The sequence below is a fragment of the Epinephelus lanceolatus genome, chromosome 11, assembly GCF_041903045.1.
Source record: "Epinephelus lanceolatus isolate andai-2023 chromosome 11, ASM4190304v1, whole genome shotgun sequence".
NCBI classification, from domain to species: domain Eukaryota; kingdom Metazoa; phylum Chordata; class Actinopteri; order Perciformes; family Serranidae; genus Epinephelus; species Epinephelus lanceolatus.
The window spans coordinates 16,455,297-16,473,121 of record NC_135744.1 but is presented as its reverse complement, the minus strand read 5'-3'; the positions used below and the strand labels follow the sequence as shown (position 1 = coordinate 16,473,121).

General features: G+C 41.4%; 1 protein-coding gene across 2 annotated transcripts in view; it reads left to right on the top strand.

The window, feature by feature from the left end:
• Positions 1–15,549, top strand: part of doc2b (double C2-like domains, beta) — a 255,155-nt gene extending 239,606 nt beyond the window's left edge. For both annotated transcript variants that reach the window (XM_033609357.2, XM_033609347.2), the window contains 4 exons: positions 2,010–2,167; positions 8,239–8,320; positions 11,155–11,251; positions 13,839–15,549. In XM_033609357.2, coding sequence (XP_033465248.1) covers positions 2,010–2,167; positions 8,239–8,320; positions 11,155–11,251; positions 13,839–13,972 — 471 coding nt within the window. In that variant the 3' untranslated portion in view covers positions 13,973–15,549. The remainder of the gene's footprint in view (positions 1–2,009; positions 2,168–8,238; positions 8,321–11,154; positions 11,252–13,838) is intronic.
• The last annotated feature ends 2,276 nt before the right edge of the window (positions 15,550–17,825 follow it).

Genomic DNA, 17,825 nt, shown 5'->3' with positions numbered 1-17,825 from the left:
GAAAATACATCAGTCTTTCCGTAGCTAATCTTGCAAACTACTGGACCAATCAGCCTTACATTTTGTATCTCATGGTTGCGGTGATTTATAATTGTTCTACAGCCTGTTTAACTGACTGTTTTATACCGTCACTTACTGCTGAGTTTTCATTCCCCTTAACCAGCAGGTAGGAGCTGCATTTTTTCTGGAAAATGGCTTCGCCGAAACAACAAGTGTTGCCGTCTGTTACAGGACACATTTTGGTCTTCGTCGTGGCTCAAAAACTCAAATTCATAGAAAAGTTTGGTCTCATTTTGAACCAAAGCATCTGCAGATGTTATGATTCACTAAAGTTAGGCACGTTACAAGATGAATGAGCAGCTCTCTGTGGTCCGGCTGCAACCTGGTTTTGTTGGAGCGATTAAAAAGCAGAGGACAGCATGGCATTATTGCCTCACAGCAAAAGGATTTCTGGTTCCCTGGAGTGGGGGAGCATTCATGTTCTCCCCATGTCAGTGTGGCTTTTTCTCCGGGCTTCATCCCACAGTCTAAAGACATGCAGGTTAATTGGTGACTCTAAATTGTCCGTAGGTGTGAATGTGAGTGTGAATGGTTGTCTGTCTCTATGTGTCAGGCCTGTGATAGTCTGAAGACCTGTCCAGGGTGTACCCTGCCTCTCACCCAATGTCAGCTGGGATAGGCTCCAGAATAAATGAATGAATGAAAAGCAGAGCGTTTTCTGCCCGATTTTATAGACTTGCAGATTTTGTTGATTTGGTCATTTCACCTTAATATTTTAGCCTGTTCTAATTCAAAAGTCGTCAAATACCGCCACTTTGTCTGTGATTTCGGTGTCAAAAGCTACCTTTCACAGGTGGTATGATATGCGGCCATGGGCATCATTATGTCACGCGACCTGACGTAACCTTTGCCGGTGTACTGATATGCCGCCGGTCTGCTAGACGGCACCTGTCGCAGTAGTATGATACGTGGACAGGCAGCGTCAGGTTGTAAGGACGTAAAGTCCCTAAAGTGTGGGCAGGAGGGGTGGTGGATGGGTCCAACAAACCTTGGACTTTTACCTGGAGCCTGGTGTTCAATTCCTGTATGAATGTAAAGCCAAACCATGATGTTTTTTTCTAAACCTAACCACATACTTTTGTTGATGTCAGGGTGTTGGTTCCCACGTGCTTTTGTTGCCTAAACCTAACCATAGGATTTTGTTGACGTCCCAGCCTTGGTAGTGGTGTCCTGGAACATCAACAGCAGATGCAGGAGGACACCTGGCACTTAATATGAAGAAAGGCCACCAACAGCCGCCTGACATAGATCTGCGCTTTCTCTCAGTTACTACTTATTTTACAAAAAGTATGAATAACTTGAAATGTTACAAGAATCCTCTATTTTTTAAAACAAATTATTTTAGTGTTTAGTTGTGTTATAAATCGAGCCTTGGCCACATCTCTTTAAGATCAGCTCATCCAAACAGACGTGAATGTTCGGATTTATTTGGCAGGATGTTAAAGTTTGGCTCTCATGGGCTCAGTGCTGTGTTGGGAATGAAATCAGACACATGGGTCATGTGTCTGTTCAGATGTTTATCTTGTCTCTAAATAGCATGGCAAATTAATTTTGATGAGGCTATTAGCTCACCTTCTGCAGCGGAGGTGACATCAATCAGCCAATCAGTGTTTGGCTGATTTTCAGGACACACAACCATCAAGATGCTGCTGAAGACTTTTTATATTATCGAATTCATTTTACAAAATGCTAAACAGGACAAAAATATGACTGAAATCCACAAGTGAGAACATTTACAGGAACTTATACTGCTGTCTGCATGGATTTGCAGCATTTTGAAAATTAAAGCTTTGGATTAATCAAATGATGATGATGATGATGACGATGCCAGAAACGAGAAACATCAGTTGCAAATTATGTTTTTGTAGCATTCACACCTTCATATGGTCGATGCTGTGAGCACTGCTGGTTATTACATCTAAATCTTGTAATTTTTTCTACCGCTGCAGGTCAACAAGACAGAAGACAAGTCCCTGGAGGAACGAGGACGCATCATGATTTCTCTCAAGTACAACACCCAGAAGTCTTGCCTGGTAGTGGGCATCATACGCTGTGCTCACCTCGCCGCCATGGACGCCAACGGCTTCTCTGACCCCTACGTCAAAACGTCAGTATACAGAACACAAACTGGAGGATGCTAATATGCCACATATCTGATATAACCTTAACCTCCTCTGTGCTATTCCATAGACCCATTTTAGTCTTTTTTTTGGGGGTGGACAGGGGATCTTTAGGAAAGCTGGGAACCTGAAGATATAAATATTTAACAAACATTGTCTTTTGGTTACGAGCCTATTCAAACTTTGAAAGTTTATATTGTATAGGGGCTGAGAACATCCTAATGGAAGTATATGACAGCCGTTCCCATGCTCAATTATGTTTAATAAGTTGTTGTAGCAATTTTTGGATGACACCATTTGTTCCACAGTTTTGGTGCTGAACTTAAGGATTGTTTCCTGCTTTGTAATTCATAAAACTGGTCAAAAATCCCTCTTAAACACCACATTAAGACACCAAGACCTAAAGGAATGTCACAGAAAAATCCATGCCGTCATTTGATTTTAAAAACTCTTGACATTTGAAGATGCCTGAAGTCTCTAGTTTGTGACTGTAAAATTTCCTGAGGCTGTGATTATCCTAGAGGTCACAATAGGTCATTATATACAGTGATGTCTGTAGTCCTCAACAGTCCATCTACAATGAAATGGCTGCTGTGGGGACTCACATAATCACACATGAATAAAACTGGGCTCATTGAATCCACAAGAGTCTCAGCTTTCCAGTCATACCCAATTTATGCAATTCCAACACTCTTTAGGGACCCCAGTATGCAAAAAAGATTCAAAATATATGATATTATTATAAATTCAATATTCAATATCTTAATATTCATGTGGGTGGCCTTGTTGTCGCCATCACTCACTGTATTTCCTCATCAGCAGTGACACAGATGGAAGTCTGCACCTTGTTTATCGTCCACAGAACGAGGCTGCACGCCGGCATTTTCAGAACAAAATAGAACAGGCTGCAGGGAGAGTCTAGATATTTAAAAACAGTGGGTTTGTGCATTTAGTCCTTCTCAGGCAAGCTCAGGGGTTTAGTGTTGCCATAACCCACAGGAACGATGCTCTGTGACGTTTTTTTTTTTTTTTCTCCAAGTGAGGATGAAAATATATCCAGTTCACATAACCTGCTTGAAATTAATATATCTAAACACTTGAAGATCCACTCATTACTAAAAGTGTCTGCCATATAAACACTAAAGTAATGGTCAAAGTTGTTACAGTGACATTTAAGGTGTGTTGATTGATTCACGTCGTCAACTGAGTAACATTACAAATTAACGTTCCACCTTAAAAGCTGGCGGACTGCAGTGTTCACAGCTCCACCTTTTAGTACCAGATCTGTGTGCTAGGTACCCCAACAGAGGGGGGACCAAAAATGGGGACCGTACAGAACTGTTCCACTGGTACCATCCACAACTTTTCACAGTGGAAACAGGGAAAAAAAAGCGTACTGAACCGAACTGAACTGTACTGCTTGGTGGAAATGGGGCTTTAGATATCTTGAGATGTGAGGTCAAGAGACCCCTTTGAAAGTGGCCACGTTGTTTATCCTTGCCAAAATGTAGCCTAACTTGAGCGTTATTTAGCCCCCTTCCCAACAAACTAGCAGGACCTAGTTTATACTGATGGATTTCTTAATTCTTAAGTCTTCTGCTTTCATTCATACAGCCTCTGAAAGTCCCCGCAGCGTGGAAGTGGGTTTAAAGGATAAATCCGGTTTTATTACAACATGGATCTTGTTTTCATAGTTTTGTGCCATTGTACTTTCCAAATTATGTAACTTTGCAGAATCCAAAACCAATTCCATAGATTTTTTTGTAAGTAACTAAAGTGTGGGTAAAGGATAAAATCTGACCTTTTGTTTGCACTGGGGGAAAAGTCAGGAGGTCACCAACACCATTAAGAACCGACCTCCAGGCTTCTTCAATATCGATACCACATTTCATGGAAAATTGGCTTTTAGATGTCAAGATATCAGACAAGCTGTCATCACTGTCCTTAGGGCTACCAAAAATCTGACTTAACATACTATAAGACAAAGATCTGTACATTTAAAGAGCAGGCATAACATAAAAACATAAGCTAACCTGATGTAAAGTCACCTGTCAATCGACTACTCCCGTTCCTCTCGACAAACAACTCTCCACAAAACACCGGATGCTCGTCATTATAATGCTATTTTTAGTGGGTGTACAATGCGGTGTAGAAGTGCTGAAATGGATTAGCCAGCAGTGCTGATGTTTTAGCAGAGAAAGAGGCAGACTACCTGTGATTATCAGTTGCATGAAAGAAACACAGCACAAGAGGCCATCCGCGGGGCTGCAATTTGAAGGAGAGTCCTATTTATCACACCTGAACATTTCCCAAGTCTTTCATCTGGCTGAGCAATGAAAGTACAATTAATTTCCGACTCTGCTGTGCACACCTCGGGAACAAAGGCGTATCGGAGGAGAGGGGCTGGAGAGGGGCTGGCAACAATTTTCCAACGGTTTGAGGTTGAGAAAATCTCCCTGGAGCTTGAAGGACACGCGGGCAGATAATAGATTTACTCACGAGCTCATGTGAGAGGGAATGAAGGAAATGTATACTCTGTCAGATAGACATGGCTGCATGATTTCTCTCCTCTTTCACCTATCTGAGGCATCGAGTCACAGCTGTCACCTGAACTGTAAATGGTTTGCTGTATTGTGTTGATAATATACTTAAAATGCATGTGCAGTATGAATGTAGAATGCGGGCACACATTCGTCGACAAGGTGATAGAGTACAGCGTGAGAAATGACACACTACATCCTCCTTAATGGCTCTTTAGTCAATGACTGAGGTGCATTTCATCACACTCAAAAGGTAAAGACATTTCTTGAGAGCAAGTATTTAATGTCATTGCACAGCTGCTGAACAAAAGAAGCAAAATTGCAGCAATTTAAACAATGAAATAACATTTAAATCCATTGTTTGGTACAACAGCATTGTTTGCATTCTAACATTCGCTGTTAGCTTGTGTTGCCTGGGGGGTCAGTGGTCCCATTACATGACATAAATTAGGTTCCCTGCAATATCCTCATCAACAACAATTTCAGCCCCCATTCCCTGGGGTAAGTTTGTGAGCAATAACCCACTTACCCTCCCTTTAAGTCTTTGTGTTACCTCGGGAAATTGAAGTCTGTGTGGGTCCAGTGAGCACGTAAAAGGAAAAGAGAGATGTGACGAGCTACTGTAATTGCTTACTGGATTGAAATATACCTCCGTCAGAATGAGCATCATTGCCCTAAAAGTGCTCTCTGCCAAATGGACACAGAGGTAATACACAACATCCACTGCGCAGGGTTACAACCTGCCTTTTGCATCATTTATGAAGGCAGAACAGGAGCAAAGGTCCAACCTGAACACAAGCACACATTCATAGACACATATGCCTGCATCCAAACAGCAGCACTAATGATCTGTGTTTACCACTGAGTCATAGACTGCAGAGAATGCAAACTGAAACTGATTAGTGATCGCAGTGTTACACCTTTTGGGAACACCAGCAACACCTCAACCAACCCAGACACCAGAGAAAATGTTGGCATTATATGTTTTTATAAACCAAGGATACGTTACCGCTTTTCATGACACTATTCTGGCAGAAAACGCACCAATGTCTTGGTAAATAAACAAATGTTCTAGGCACTATCCCCACTAAAAAAAACAGCAATGTATCGCAACTGTTTTTGTTCTTTGTTGGTTTTCAACTATGATCTGCAGCTTGGCAGGCGTATCGCCCGGGTGACGTGCCACTCACCATCCCCTCAACCTCTACATGACAAAGTCAGCTCATGTACTTTGTCACTTTGGGAATGTTGATGATTCATATAAAATGTGCAAATGGAACATATTCTTGGTTTGTAGAAATGTACAATGTGTCCAGAATGACGTCAGAAAAGAACCCAAATGCAGAACAGTAGGCAGGTGGATTTGTTACAAAAGGCGAGCTTTAATGAAGCTTTAATCTCTCTGACTAGTCAAAAACCAGCGCTTGGTCAGTGACTTCTAGCGTCAGACACCGACAAAAAAAGTAATCCTTTAACGTCCCTTTGATACGCAGTCGGTTGCTGTTATTATGTCCTAAGATTGTTTAGCCAAACACTGTTCTTTTTTCCTAAACTCTACCACATGCTTTTGTTGCCTAAACCCAACCATGTATGTTTGTGGTTGAAGGACAGAAAAGTCAGTTCGCTGTGTTGTACTGACGTAGTGCATTTATTTTGAAAGAGACTGTATGTAAACGTTAAATTTCCTGTGAAAACAGAAGTGTAATTTGAAAACAGACAATGCATGTAACATCAACAACCAACACACCCAGGGTACCTTGCACGTCATATCTAGACATGGAAAGTCCATAACCAAACGTCAATATGTGACGAGGTCGGAGTGTGAAAGTGTTGGAATGAACGGGGTCCTGCCTCCAACGCTGTATCTAGTTCTCTTTATACAACCATGCTGTGGACAGAGACAGCAGCAAAATGTATTTTTGCAACTATAAAAAAAAAAAAGCCCAATATCAAAAAAAAAAAAAGTCTTTGTCTTAAATGTCTATTTGTATTTTGTTTCTATGTTTTATGTATGTATCGTGGATACTTGTAAATATGAAAACCAATAAAAATAATTCTAAAAAAAGAAAAAAAAAAATCCATATTAGTTTAAGCTGCATTCAAATTATCTCCACTGCTCTAACTTACTGCCAGACAGCGATTTTCGATGAGGAACTGACGCCCTTATACCATTCTCTTTAAAGTCGAACTCCATTGAGAAAAACAGTGATTTAACATCCCTGAACATGGGAGCTGCTTTTTTACTGCTGCCTCAATCAGCTAGTTTATTTGTGTTATTGTGTAACTTTGGTTAAACCAAACTAACAATTTTAGATGCCAAAGTCACACAATACAAAATAAATTAATTAAAAAAAAATGGATTGTGGCAGCAGCTCCCACATTCAGCAAGCCAAAATTACAATTTTTGTCAGTGGAGTCTGGTGGCTTTGAGAGAGCATGGATGGGGAACTGAAGCTGTTAAATGCTTCCCTGTCGAAATAGGCTGTCTGACTGAAAGTTAAAGCAGTGGAAATACTATCAATATAACATACACTTAGACTGTTATGGATTTTTTTTTCGGTGCGACTTTCTTTAGGTGGCTAATACGTTCTGCTGCTGTCCCCATCCAGCATCATTTAGCCTCGGTACTCCAGCCTGCTTCTCCAACCTGGGGGCGTTTCTACTGACATAAACTATACGTCATACACTGACTATGGATAAAAACCTCACACAACCCCAAATCAAAAAGTCTGAACTATGCCTTTAATTAAACCAAAACCTCACTAACAAAGGTTGAATAACAACAGAACATTATGACTTTGATGACTGTTGCATCAGACTGCATTCATTTTAGGTAGGTGTACCTAATAAACTGGTAACTGAGTGTAGCTTAAACAGTCAGTTTATCTCAGTCCTAAAGGAACACAAAAAGCAAAGATTATAAAACCAGAACAAACTCATAAAACCTCATAGTGACAAGACTTGAGATTTATGCTTTAAAGAAACTGCATAATGGTGCTCTGCTGCAGGAGTATCGACTCACTTTGGAGATGTGTTATTGTTAAGAGGCGATGTGTCTTCACCCCTGCAATCTCGTCAGAAAGACACTAAGATGAAATACTGTTGGGAAACTAACCATGTATTGGACATCAATCTTGAGAGGTGATGACACAACAGCATCTAGATATCACCAGCTGGAAAAGATGTCTTTAATAAAAACACAGGTGGAGTCTGTTAAAGTCAGATAATGTAGTAATGTAATGCAGTGTGTGTAGTGTAATGCAGCTGTGTGGTCGGATGAAGGGCAGTGCCACAGCACCCTCTGGAGGACAGAACACAATAACAGCTGAATGATGCCTTTACATTGTATATGAGGATTTACATAGTTGATGAGGGTTTCAAATAACACATCAGCATCATTAATGAATGAGTCTGCAGGGATTTGTAGTATTTTCTCTCCCCACTGTGCCATCCACAAGACTAAGCCGCAGTAAAAAGCTTTGAGGTATTAAGTCTTCCCTCCCTCTACTCTCCTACAGGTACCTGAAGCCTGACGAGAACAAAAAGTCAAAGCACAAGACTGCTGTGAAAAAGAAGACGCTCAATCCAGAGTTCAACGAGGTATAATCCTACCATACTGGGCTAAAACTGTGCAGCTCCAATTTCGCTGTATTTATATATTAATTTACCTCCTATTTTTCTTTTTAACCCAAAGTTGAGTGTTTACTGTATCTGCTGTTTTTATATGCCAAGCAACCTCCGTAACCTCGAGACCTACAAGAGCCATTCTGAGAGGGCACGGCTGTCAGATCGAAAACAAGGCACATTTTTCTAAATTCATCACAAGATGACTTTTTGAGGGAGCAGCAGAACTGAAGCTGTCTGAGGACAGAGGTAGAATATGTCACAGAAGTCAGCCGAAGATGTAAAGCTCAGGCGGCAGCACTGATACTTCATCTAACTCGTCTCAAATCTCTGTTTGATGTTTCATCAGATATCGATGCAGCATTCTTGAAAAATGTTTTACACAATGTCAGAATGAAACTTGCGCTCCATCGTTGTTAACTCCATCATTTCTTTAAAGGCATTTGAACCAAAACAGGTTGTGGGTTTTTGTGTCTGTTAAACTATAACTGAATAATAACAGTTACTTTGATTGTTTTTTATTAAGGATGAATATTAATCTTATACAGAAAAACCTTTGAAAATAAATGTTCAGGGGCTTTAAAGCTGCACGAATCCATATCTTTGTGTTACAGCTGGGGTAGGCAGAAATCTGGAAAAGCCAAAAAGAAACACACCCTCCTCCTGCATCTCTCCGTTCTCTATCCTAAGCCCCTCCCACCCACACATTAATTTATTTAATCTTTTTTCATTGTAGAGTTGCCCGTGGCGCATTCGCTCAGCCCCTTGTTGCTCCACAAATGAGACAAGAATTAGCTGCTAGCCACCCCACGGTCCCTTTGCCTCACTCCCCGCCACTGTAGACTTCTTCCCTGGTTTTAGAGAAGGCAGCAGCTCCAGAGACAGAGACTAGTGGCTCAATTTTGTCCAGTGCAAACTGTTATCCAAGGCTCTAGCTAATGTTAGCAACATTAACATGAATTTGAAGCTGAAGCTGTGAGCCTTTAGCTCCAGTTAGCAGACGGCTAAACTATTAGCAACATTTTCTCTCCATTTTTGAAACACTTCAAAGATACTGATATGTTTCATTTATTGTCAGACTTCTGTTCGTCTTCCTTTTATGGGGTTGCTTTGCATTGTCAGCAGTTGTTGCCTATACTGGAATAGCAACTTTCTCTGCAGGAATCTTTGTCATTGAATCTGGATTTCACCGAAGGGACATGCACACACATCTGCATCTGCAGAACAGCCAATAGGAATGCCCCCTCTCTGAAATGACCTGCGATTGGCAAAAGTCTCCTGTCAGGGGCTAGATTTTCTAAAGCCTGAAAACTGAGCCAAGAGGAGGTGCAGAATTCTAATTTTCTTTTCGGCCACCTGGATTACAATATGCCTAGTTTAATATGGGAGTTTTGCCCAATGGCAGCAGAATTAAACTGCTTACCCCAGTTTTTAAGATGTGATAAAAGACACATAATGTAAAGATGTCGTTCCACAGAGCAATATTACCAACTGTGCAGATCTCATCTCATTTTGGCATCTTTGAACTCACTGATCTGATCAGCCATGTATCACATGGCAGCGGAGAAAAGTCAATAAAAACCCACTGACCTGCTCAGCGCCAAACAGCAGACAGACACAGTTCATAACTATCTGGTGAACATAGTGGAGCATTTAGCACCTAAAAAGACGGATATTTCTCTGGTGAGTCAGTGGAGAACAAAACAGAGCTAAAAGGAAACTGAATATTGGACTTATATTTGTAGCCAAAAACATAACTCCAAATATTCTTTATTCTTTATACGGATTCCCATAGAGAATAGATGCCAGTGTTGGCAGTATGTTTACAGCTTGTTCCCCAGACCCCCAAGTGACTAAGAAAATTCAATTATGGCAGGTCTGTAATGGTGACCTTGTGATAATTTGACTGTAATTTCAGAGCTGTGCTGTAACGTTGCTTTCACCCATTCTTATTTTCATCAGCTAAGTCTCACAGTCACCACCTATTTTGTAACCAGAACGGCTGATTGTCAATGCTATTGAAATCCAAAATGCATTGCTGAACTCCCTGAGGACGCGGCCATGTTTTGCAGAAGGAAGCCAAACATGTTTTCAAGGCCCTTCAGTGCGTCATGGCACAGGGCAGCTTGGCTCTGAAGCACCCGCCTGTATACGAGCAGACGGCCCTGGCCAAACGCTCCCACAGGCCAGCGGCTTGACATTTCCTCTGACATTTTTTGCGTCCATATCCGTGCATCACCTCTTGGCCTTTCTGTCAGAGACGAGCAATGGGGTCTCCCTTCATATCAAGGCATTGATTTCATTAAGGTGGAGCAGCGACCCTGATTGAACTACAGATTGAAATGCAGGATGAATTCTCCTGCGTTGCATGCTGCAAATTGATATTAGAAAATGGTTGTTTCATTTAGTGGACAGTGGACTTTATTGATTATACTGTCGTTCTGGTAAAGTGCCCTAATATGTATTTTAAATTTAATTCCTCGGTGCTTCAGTCCAGATACTTCTTGCCCTTGTAGTATATTGGATGAGTTTATATAAGTGTCTGTCTGTGGTGAATGACTCCCTGAGATTGAGAAAACACAACTATCTTAGTCACTAACAAAAGAAATTAAAACTCAATGAGGCACTTGGAATAAAGTGAATCAATTTCACTAAGTTTGTAATGATAATAAACAAACCCAACACCATGCAGGAGAATTGTTCAGGGCCTTTTAAACCCATATTTTAGGCGTTATACTATGTGATGTGATATTTAATTGTATGTGATCATACTGGAGAGATAAACTCTTGTTTTCTGTCATTTTCTGTAGGAGTTCTGTTACGACATAAAATATGCAGACCTCACCAAAAAGACCTTGGAGGTAACCGTGTGGGACTATGACATCGGAAAGTCCAACGATTTCATAGGTAAGCACAGGTGAACGGCGCCAGCTCTGCTTTATTCACCGATGACGACAACGTGGGATGGGATAAAATAGCTTGGCTGTTATTCATCAGCATCAGCAGCACCACTGGCCCTCTGTCCAGCTGAGTCTGCCATCTGTCCGGCTCCTCTCAAAGGCTGGAGGCTGAGAAACAAACAAGCACTGAGCCATGCTGGGAACTGGCTGGTCTGCCATCGTGTAGTCATGTCATTTTAAGCACTCAGCAGTGATAAAAAGCTTTTCTCATTTAAAATCTAGATTATAAATACATTTTGAGAGAAAATTTAATACCAGCAGCTGATTTTCTTTGCCACAGTCTTAAAGGTATACTATGCAGGATTGTAGGTTGATGTTTGTAAACACACTCGCCTACAAAAGTGTAGGTAAAAGCCAACCCCAGATTCACTCGTTTTGTTTTTCACCTCACTATGATTGTATTTGTTTGGCACTGTGTCTCTTGGATGCCTGCTGCTTACAGTCTGCACCTGTTCGCTACCTTTTCATAAAGCTCTGACCTCACCTGAGCGCTGTGGGGGTACATGCCCACAAATGTCATGAACACAGACAGTAAGAAAACGCCACACACTCTACATGGTCAGAAGTGATGATTGAAAGGGATTACTTCTGTATGAGTCTATACATTGTTTTTGTGCCCCATCAACGGCAATGGCCGTGGCCAAAGGCATTATGTTTTTGGATTGTCCATCCGCACATCCGTCTGTACGTCTGTCCCAGTCTCGTAAACACGATATCTTAAGGAAGCCTTGAAGGAATTTCTTCAAATTTGGCACCAATGTCTTCTTGGACTCAGTAATAAACTGCTTAAATTTTGGTGGTCAATGTTCAGTGGTCAAAGGTCACAATAACCTTGCATCCATCTCATTGTGAATTTAATCTCTCAGTAACACGAATTTCTTCAAATTTGGCACAAACATCCACTTTGAGTCAAGGATGAACTGTTTAAAATTTGGTGGTTAAAGGTCAGGGTCACTCTGACCTTGCGTCTGTCTCATTTTGTGAATCTGATATGCCTGCTGCTTACAGTCTGGCACCTGGTCGCTACCTTTTTATAAAGCTCCGACCTCACCTGAGTGCTGTGGGGGTACACGACCACAACCATCCCAAACACAGGCAATGACAAAATTCAGGCAGAGGTCAGAGTCTCTGCAGAACAATAAACCACCACACACTTCTACAAGGTCAGAAGTGATGATTGAGAGGGTTTACTTCTGTATTAGTCTCCAGTGATTTTATACCTTTGCACTGGCAATAGCATTATCTTTTCGGGTTGCCCATCCATACGTCCATCCCTTTGTCTGTCCCATTCTTGTGAATGCGATATCTCAAGGAAGCCTTGACTCTGAATTTCTTCAAATTTGGCACAAATGTCCACTTGGACTCAACAATTAACAGATTCATTTTTGGTGGTCAAAGGCCAAGGTCACCATGACCTTGCATCCGTCTCACTCTTGTGAACATGATATGTCAAGAACATCTTGAAGAATTTCTTTAATTTTGGCACAGACATCCACTTGGGGTGTAAATCACCAAATTCATCACGATATGATATCTACTGATATCAATTCTTTGGACAACGATATATGTTATTTATCGATAATACAAAGTCTGCCACAATACGATTTGATGAACATCTGGCAACAGTCACAAAACATGAATTAAAAACAACATCATTTAACAAAAGTATCACATTCAGCTCAGTAATAACTGTCAAGGTTCATAGACAAAACTATTGTTTTTTGCTCACCTAAAGACGACGATAAGGATCGATGTTTCCACTCTGCATCAATGACACTGGATCGTTAATCACTTAATTGATGTATCGATCCAGGTTGACAGATCATTACACCCCTTACATCCATTTTGAGTCACGGATGAACTGATTAGAATTTGGTGGTCAGAGGTAAAGGTCACTGTGACCTTGCATCCATCTCATTTTGTGAACATGACATCTCACGCAGACCTTGAGGGAGTTTTCTCAAATCTGACACAAACATCCACTTGGACTCAAGAATGGAATGATTTTAATTTTATGGTCGAAGGTCAAGGTCACTGTGACATCACAAAACATGTTTTTGGCCACTGACATCTCAAGCTAAAACCTCAATTTTACCTAACATTTCAGAATGGACCAAGGCCCACTTTTGGACCGTGACCCACCAGTTGGGAACCACTGATCTAAAACACAGTTTGCGTGTGCATGAAAGATAGAAAGGCATAAAAAAAAAAAAAAAAACAGATATGTTTACAAAGACCCGTGTCCACGTGGACGAGGCCTAATTGTGTTTGTGACGATGTATCCACAGAATTTACTCCAGAGGCCAGCACATCCTGAGGTGCTCTGCCCTCAAAGAACCTGAAAACTGAAAATATTACCAAGAACTGGACTCTGCAATATTTCATTGTGTCAACTAATGACCACTTTAAAACACGATGGTTGCCCTAGGCAACACAGCGAACACATCAGAACAGCTACTAAATGGACCTTGAGTGTGTGAGACTGTTTTGTCACATTAGTCAATGACTGATACTCTCCCTGTGCCTTCTTTCAGGTGGTGTATCTCTGGGTATCAATGCAAACGGAGAGAGGCTCAAACACTGGTTTGACTGCCTTAAAAACAAGGACAAGAAAATTGAGCGCTGGCACACGTTGACCAATGAATTACCCGGATCATTAAATGACTGAAGACCCACATCCTGTCGTCCAACCTGTTGGCCCCCGTCCCTCCCCTGGCTGCACCAGATAGGACTCCTGCCTTCACTGTCCTTACGCCTCCTCCCAGCTCTTCTTCTCTGGATTTTCCTCATGTTGGCCACAGTGACCTGTGACACCTCTTTGGGAATATATTTCCTCTCAACAGGGCTCAGTTAAAAATATCCTTGCATTTGTGTTCACATGTACAACAGGGGGTTGCATGGCTGCTCAGTTATTTTTCTTTTAAGAGAAATCAAATCCACAAAATGAATCACGTGGATGGTAGTGTTGATTTTTAGGCTTCATAATTCTGATTTCCTGTTTGATCAGAGTAGATAAAAAGGAGCAAATGCTTTACTTTTGATGAGATCCTTCACAGCAGTTCAAAGATTTACCAATGATTCAACAGTCCCTGAAACAGCACAAACAAACCCGTCATACAGTCATCTTGGTGGTGAAAGAGCGGAGAACCTAACAAAGGATGTAGCAACATTTTTATACTGTCGGAGTCTGCAGGAATGTTTAGTGGAATAGTTCTCATTTCGATATCTGAAGATGTTGCACTTTAATATGATTGTAAAGCTGTTAGGTAGTGAAGGTCCTGTTGTTCATCACCCATGTGAATGGCTCTATGACAACGGGCCAACTTCAAGTAGTTTGTAGAGAAACATGGAGCATTTATCCTTTAGTGTGACTCCTACTGTACAAGTTAAGGCCTCAGTATGCTTCAAACAAACCAGATCGTACATTATGGAGTCTGACTGAGACTGTCCTCCAAGAAACTAGGGCTGCCCTGACTGAGAATTTTCTGAGTTGACCAATAGTCATCATTTAGGCCCATTAGTGGACTCGTCTCCCGCATGTTTACCATATTAATTTAATTATTTTGGGCGGGGCAACACAATGATTTGAGTTCAAGGTCTGAGAAAGAATAGTATAGTATAAGCATACCATCGACATTCCCGAGGTTTTTGTGCCTAAACCAAACCAAACATTAACCATAGTGATGTCACATTAGAAAACAAACTTGACCCCAATGCGAAAAGCCTGTCATCATCGCTTTCCCCTGGCCAGGGGCGGAGCCATATGTTGTTAACAATGGGGCTCAGCCTGGGAGCATGCTCCCATGATGGAATTTTTCCCCATTTACAGCAGCTATATGCAATATTTTTCAAGCCTTTTGAGACAAAAGAATGACAAGGGAAATTTGGGAAAAGCATGATAGTTGCCAAGGAAAGAAAATCTTCCTGTGGAGCCTACATCCTATTTTGTATTTAATTGTTCTCCAACTGTCTTCATCATTCTGAAACCATAACAGACCAAATATTTAGGATGACTAATTCTCACTCCTGCCACCTAAAAAGAGGCAAAAACTGTCTGATGATACTATTTTTAAGTTACACAAGATGGGTGGGAATTTGGCGTAAACAGCATTAATCTTAAAACATATTCTCATTACACCACGCTGGAGTCCGCCTCTGCTCCTGGCTGCATCCCACAGTGAACACTTCTAAACTGTCTCTGCTAGAGGGCAATAGTTGTGTTGTACATGATATTACAAACAAAAAGTTTTAAAAAACGGTTGTGAGAAGAATTAAAAAAAAAGAGAGCAAAGACAGCTTGAGAGAGAAGTTCAAATGCTGCCTCTGGCTTTCAGACTGAGAACAGTATTTCAATATGATGTGGTGGTGGTGGTGGTGGTGGTGGGGTGTTTTAGGTGTTGGCGAGATAATGAAATTCAGGAGGTTCACTTCCAAGGTATAGATCCATGAATTTAAAGGGTTATTAAACATGGAAACACTGCACAGTGGCTTAGAACATCACAAAAAAGGATGTCACGTCAATCACAAGGCAAACAGCAGAAATACGGTGTGTCCATTCTGGCTTTGCGCTTGATTGAAGTTAAAACTTCTGCATATTTTAAAAAGTTTTAAGATGACCATGAACTTTTTTGATGGAGTCTTCTGTGTGGACATCCCGCTGCCTCAGCAGAATGGCCTCCTTCCCCGCTGTCTGCAGGCGTTCATATGTAAGACTGTCTGAGAGCCTCTCCACCATCGAGGTCTCAGATACTGGTACGCCAATAATTACGTTTGAAGTATACTGAGGTCTTCAGTCCTCTTCCCAGTGAGCTGCAGAGCGGTTTGTTGGAGAGGATTGGAGAGTTGGAGAGTATCATAATCGCACCAACAACACCAAACAACACTAAATCTAGTTCTCAATGGTTATAAGATGTTTGCAGATGATAGCTATAAGTTCAGTGTAGAGGATTTTTTTAACAACTTATGCTCATCTGTAAAACTGGCAGCATGTCACGTTACCAGATTTCTGTCCATTGAGCAAACTCTGTGATACAAAAATCAACTTTGCCTCCTAAAGCAACCCAGTCGCTAAAATGAATGTTGGCATTGTACATTTCTGCAACCCAGTGATAAGTTACTTTTGCACGTTATAATGTAGCAGATACACTGAAACTTTACTCTCAACAGTGCTGTGGTTAACATGTTCTTGGGTTATGTTTTGAATATAGCTACGTATAGATCATGTTTTGGCTTAAAATACTCTGGTTTTGGTGGCTTAAAGGCTGCTGGAAAGCACCAACGTCTTGGTACTATCCCTGGTGCCATGATTGTAGAAAACAAGTGTTGCACACTCTGGCTCCCTATGCATTTCTTTAATTTTGATGACGTTTTGGCTTTTGGGGCTTCTTCAAGATCAACAAACATACTGAGACACAGGTACACTGATCTGTTGATATGGACCACACTTTTGTTACACAGCTGATGACGATTAGGTGATCCTGCCACAGCATTAGGTTGAGCAAATCACAGTCACATACAGAGTCACACAGCTGACAGTGGTTAGATAATGATGCCAAAGCATTAGGCTGAGAACAAAAAAAAAAAAAAAAAAACCCCACAATTTTGAGGCCCTCAGCAAATCAAGACCTTTAAGGCAAAATGTTGTCAGGAGCTACAGCTAATCGAGTCATCAAAACAAATGACAGCCACCACATATTCTACCACATTTCACACTATCCCTGGTGGCAACACGGTGACCAGTGGCTTAAAAAGACTCACAGTTATTGCCTTATCTGCTGTCTGCCGTATACCGTAAAAGCCAACACATTCTCACTCCGACCTCGTCACATATGGACGTCTGGTCATGGACTTTCCACGTTCAAATACGATGTGAAAGGTACCCTGGGTGTGTTGGTTGTTGACGTTCTGGGACACCGTGTCAAGTTCTGCCTGTTACATGCATTGTCTTCTTTCAAAATAAATGCATAATGTCAGTACAACACCACAAACTGACGTTTTTGTCTTGCAACAACTAACACACATGGTTGGGTTTAGGAAAAAAGAACAAGGTTTCCTTTATAATCTTACAGGATGCGAACACAGCTCTCTCGGGTGAAAGTCAGTGTTTGATAGACCCATCCACCACTGTACTATAATGGTGACCAGCCACTTATCATGTCGACGTTAAAGGACGGCTTTTTTCATCAGTGTCCAACACTGCAAGTCACTGCCCACGCACTGGATTTCAACGACTTCGGAGTGAGACCGGGTTGTAAAAGTAGTAGTCTCGCTAAAATCCTAACGATACCCATCCCTAGTCTGATGTTGAGCCCTGAGGCTCTGCTGTGCTCTGTGGCTGGCTTCCAGGTTTCAAGGCACTTTGTGGCCCTTCTGCCTCTTGTCTGAACCCATTGTTCTTATCTAGATGTGCTGGTACCGACATTTGGCACCGAATGAATTTAACGTGAAGTGGTGCACAGCAGCACCGACATCATTCAGTCGGTACTCTTGAAAGTACCCACCGTTACTATCCACCACCCCCT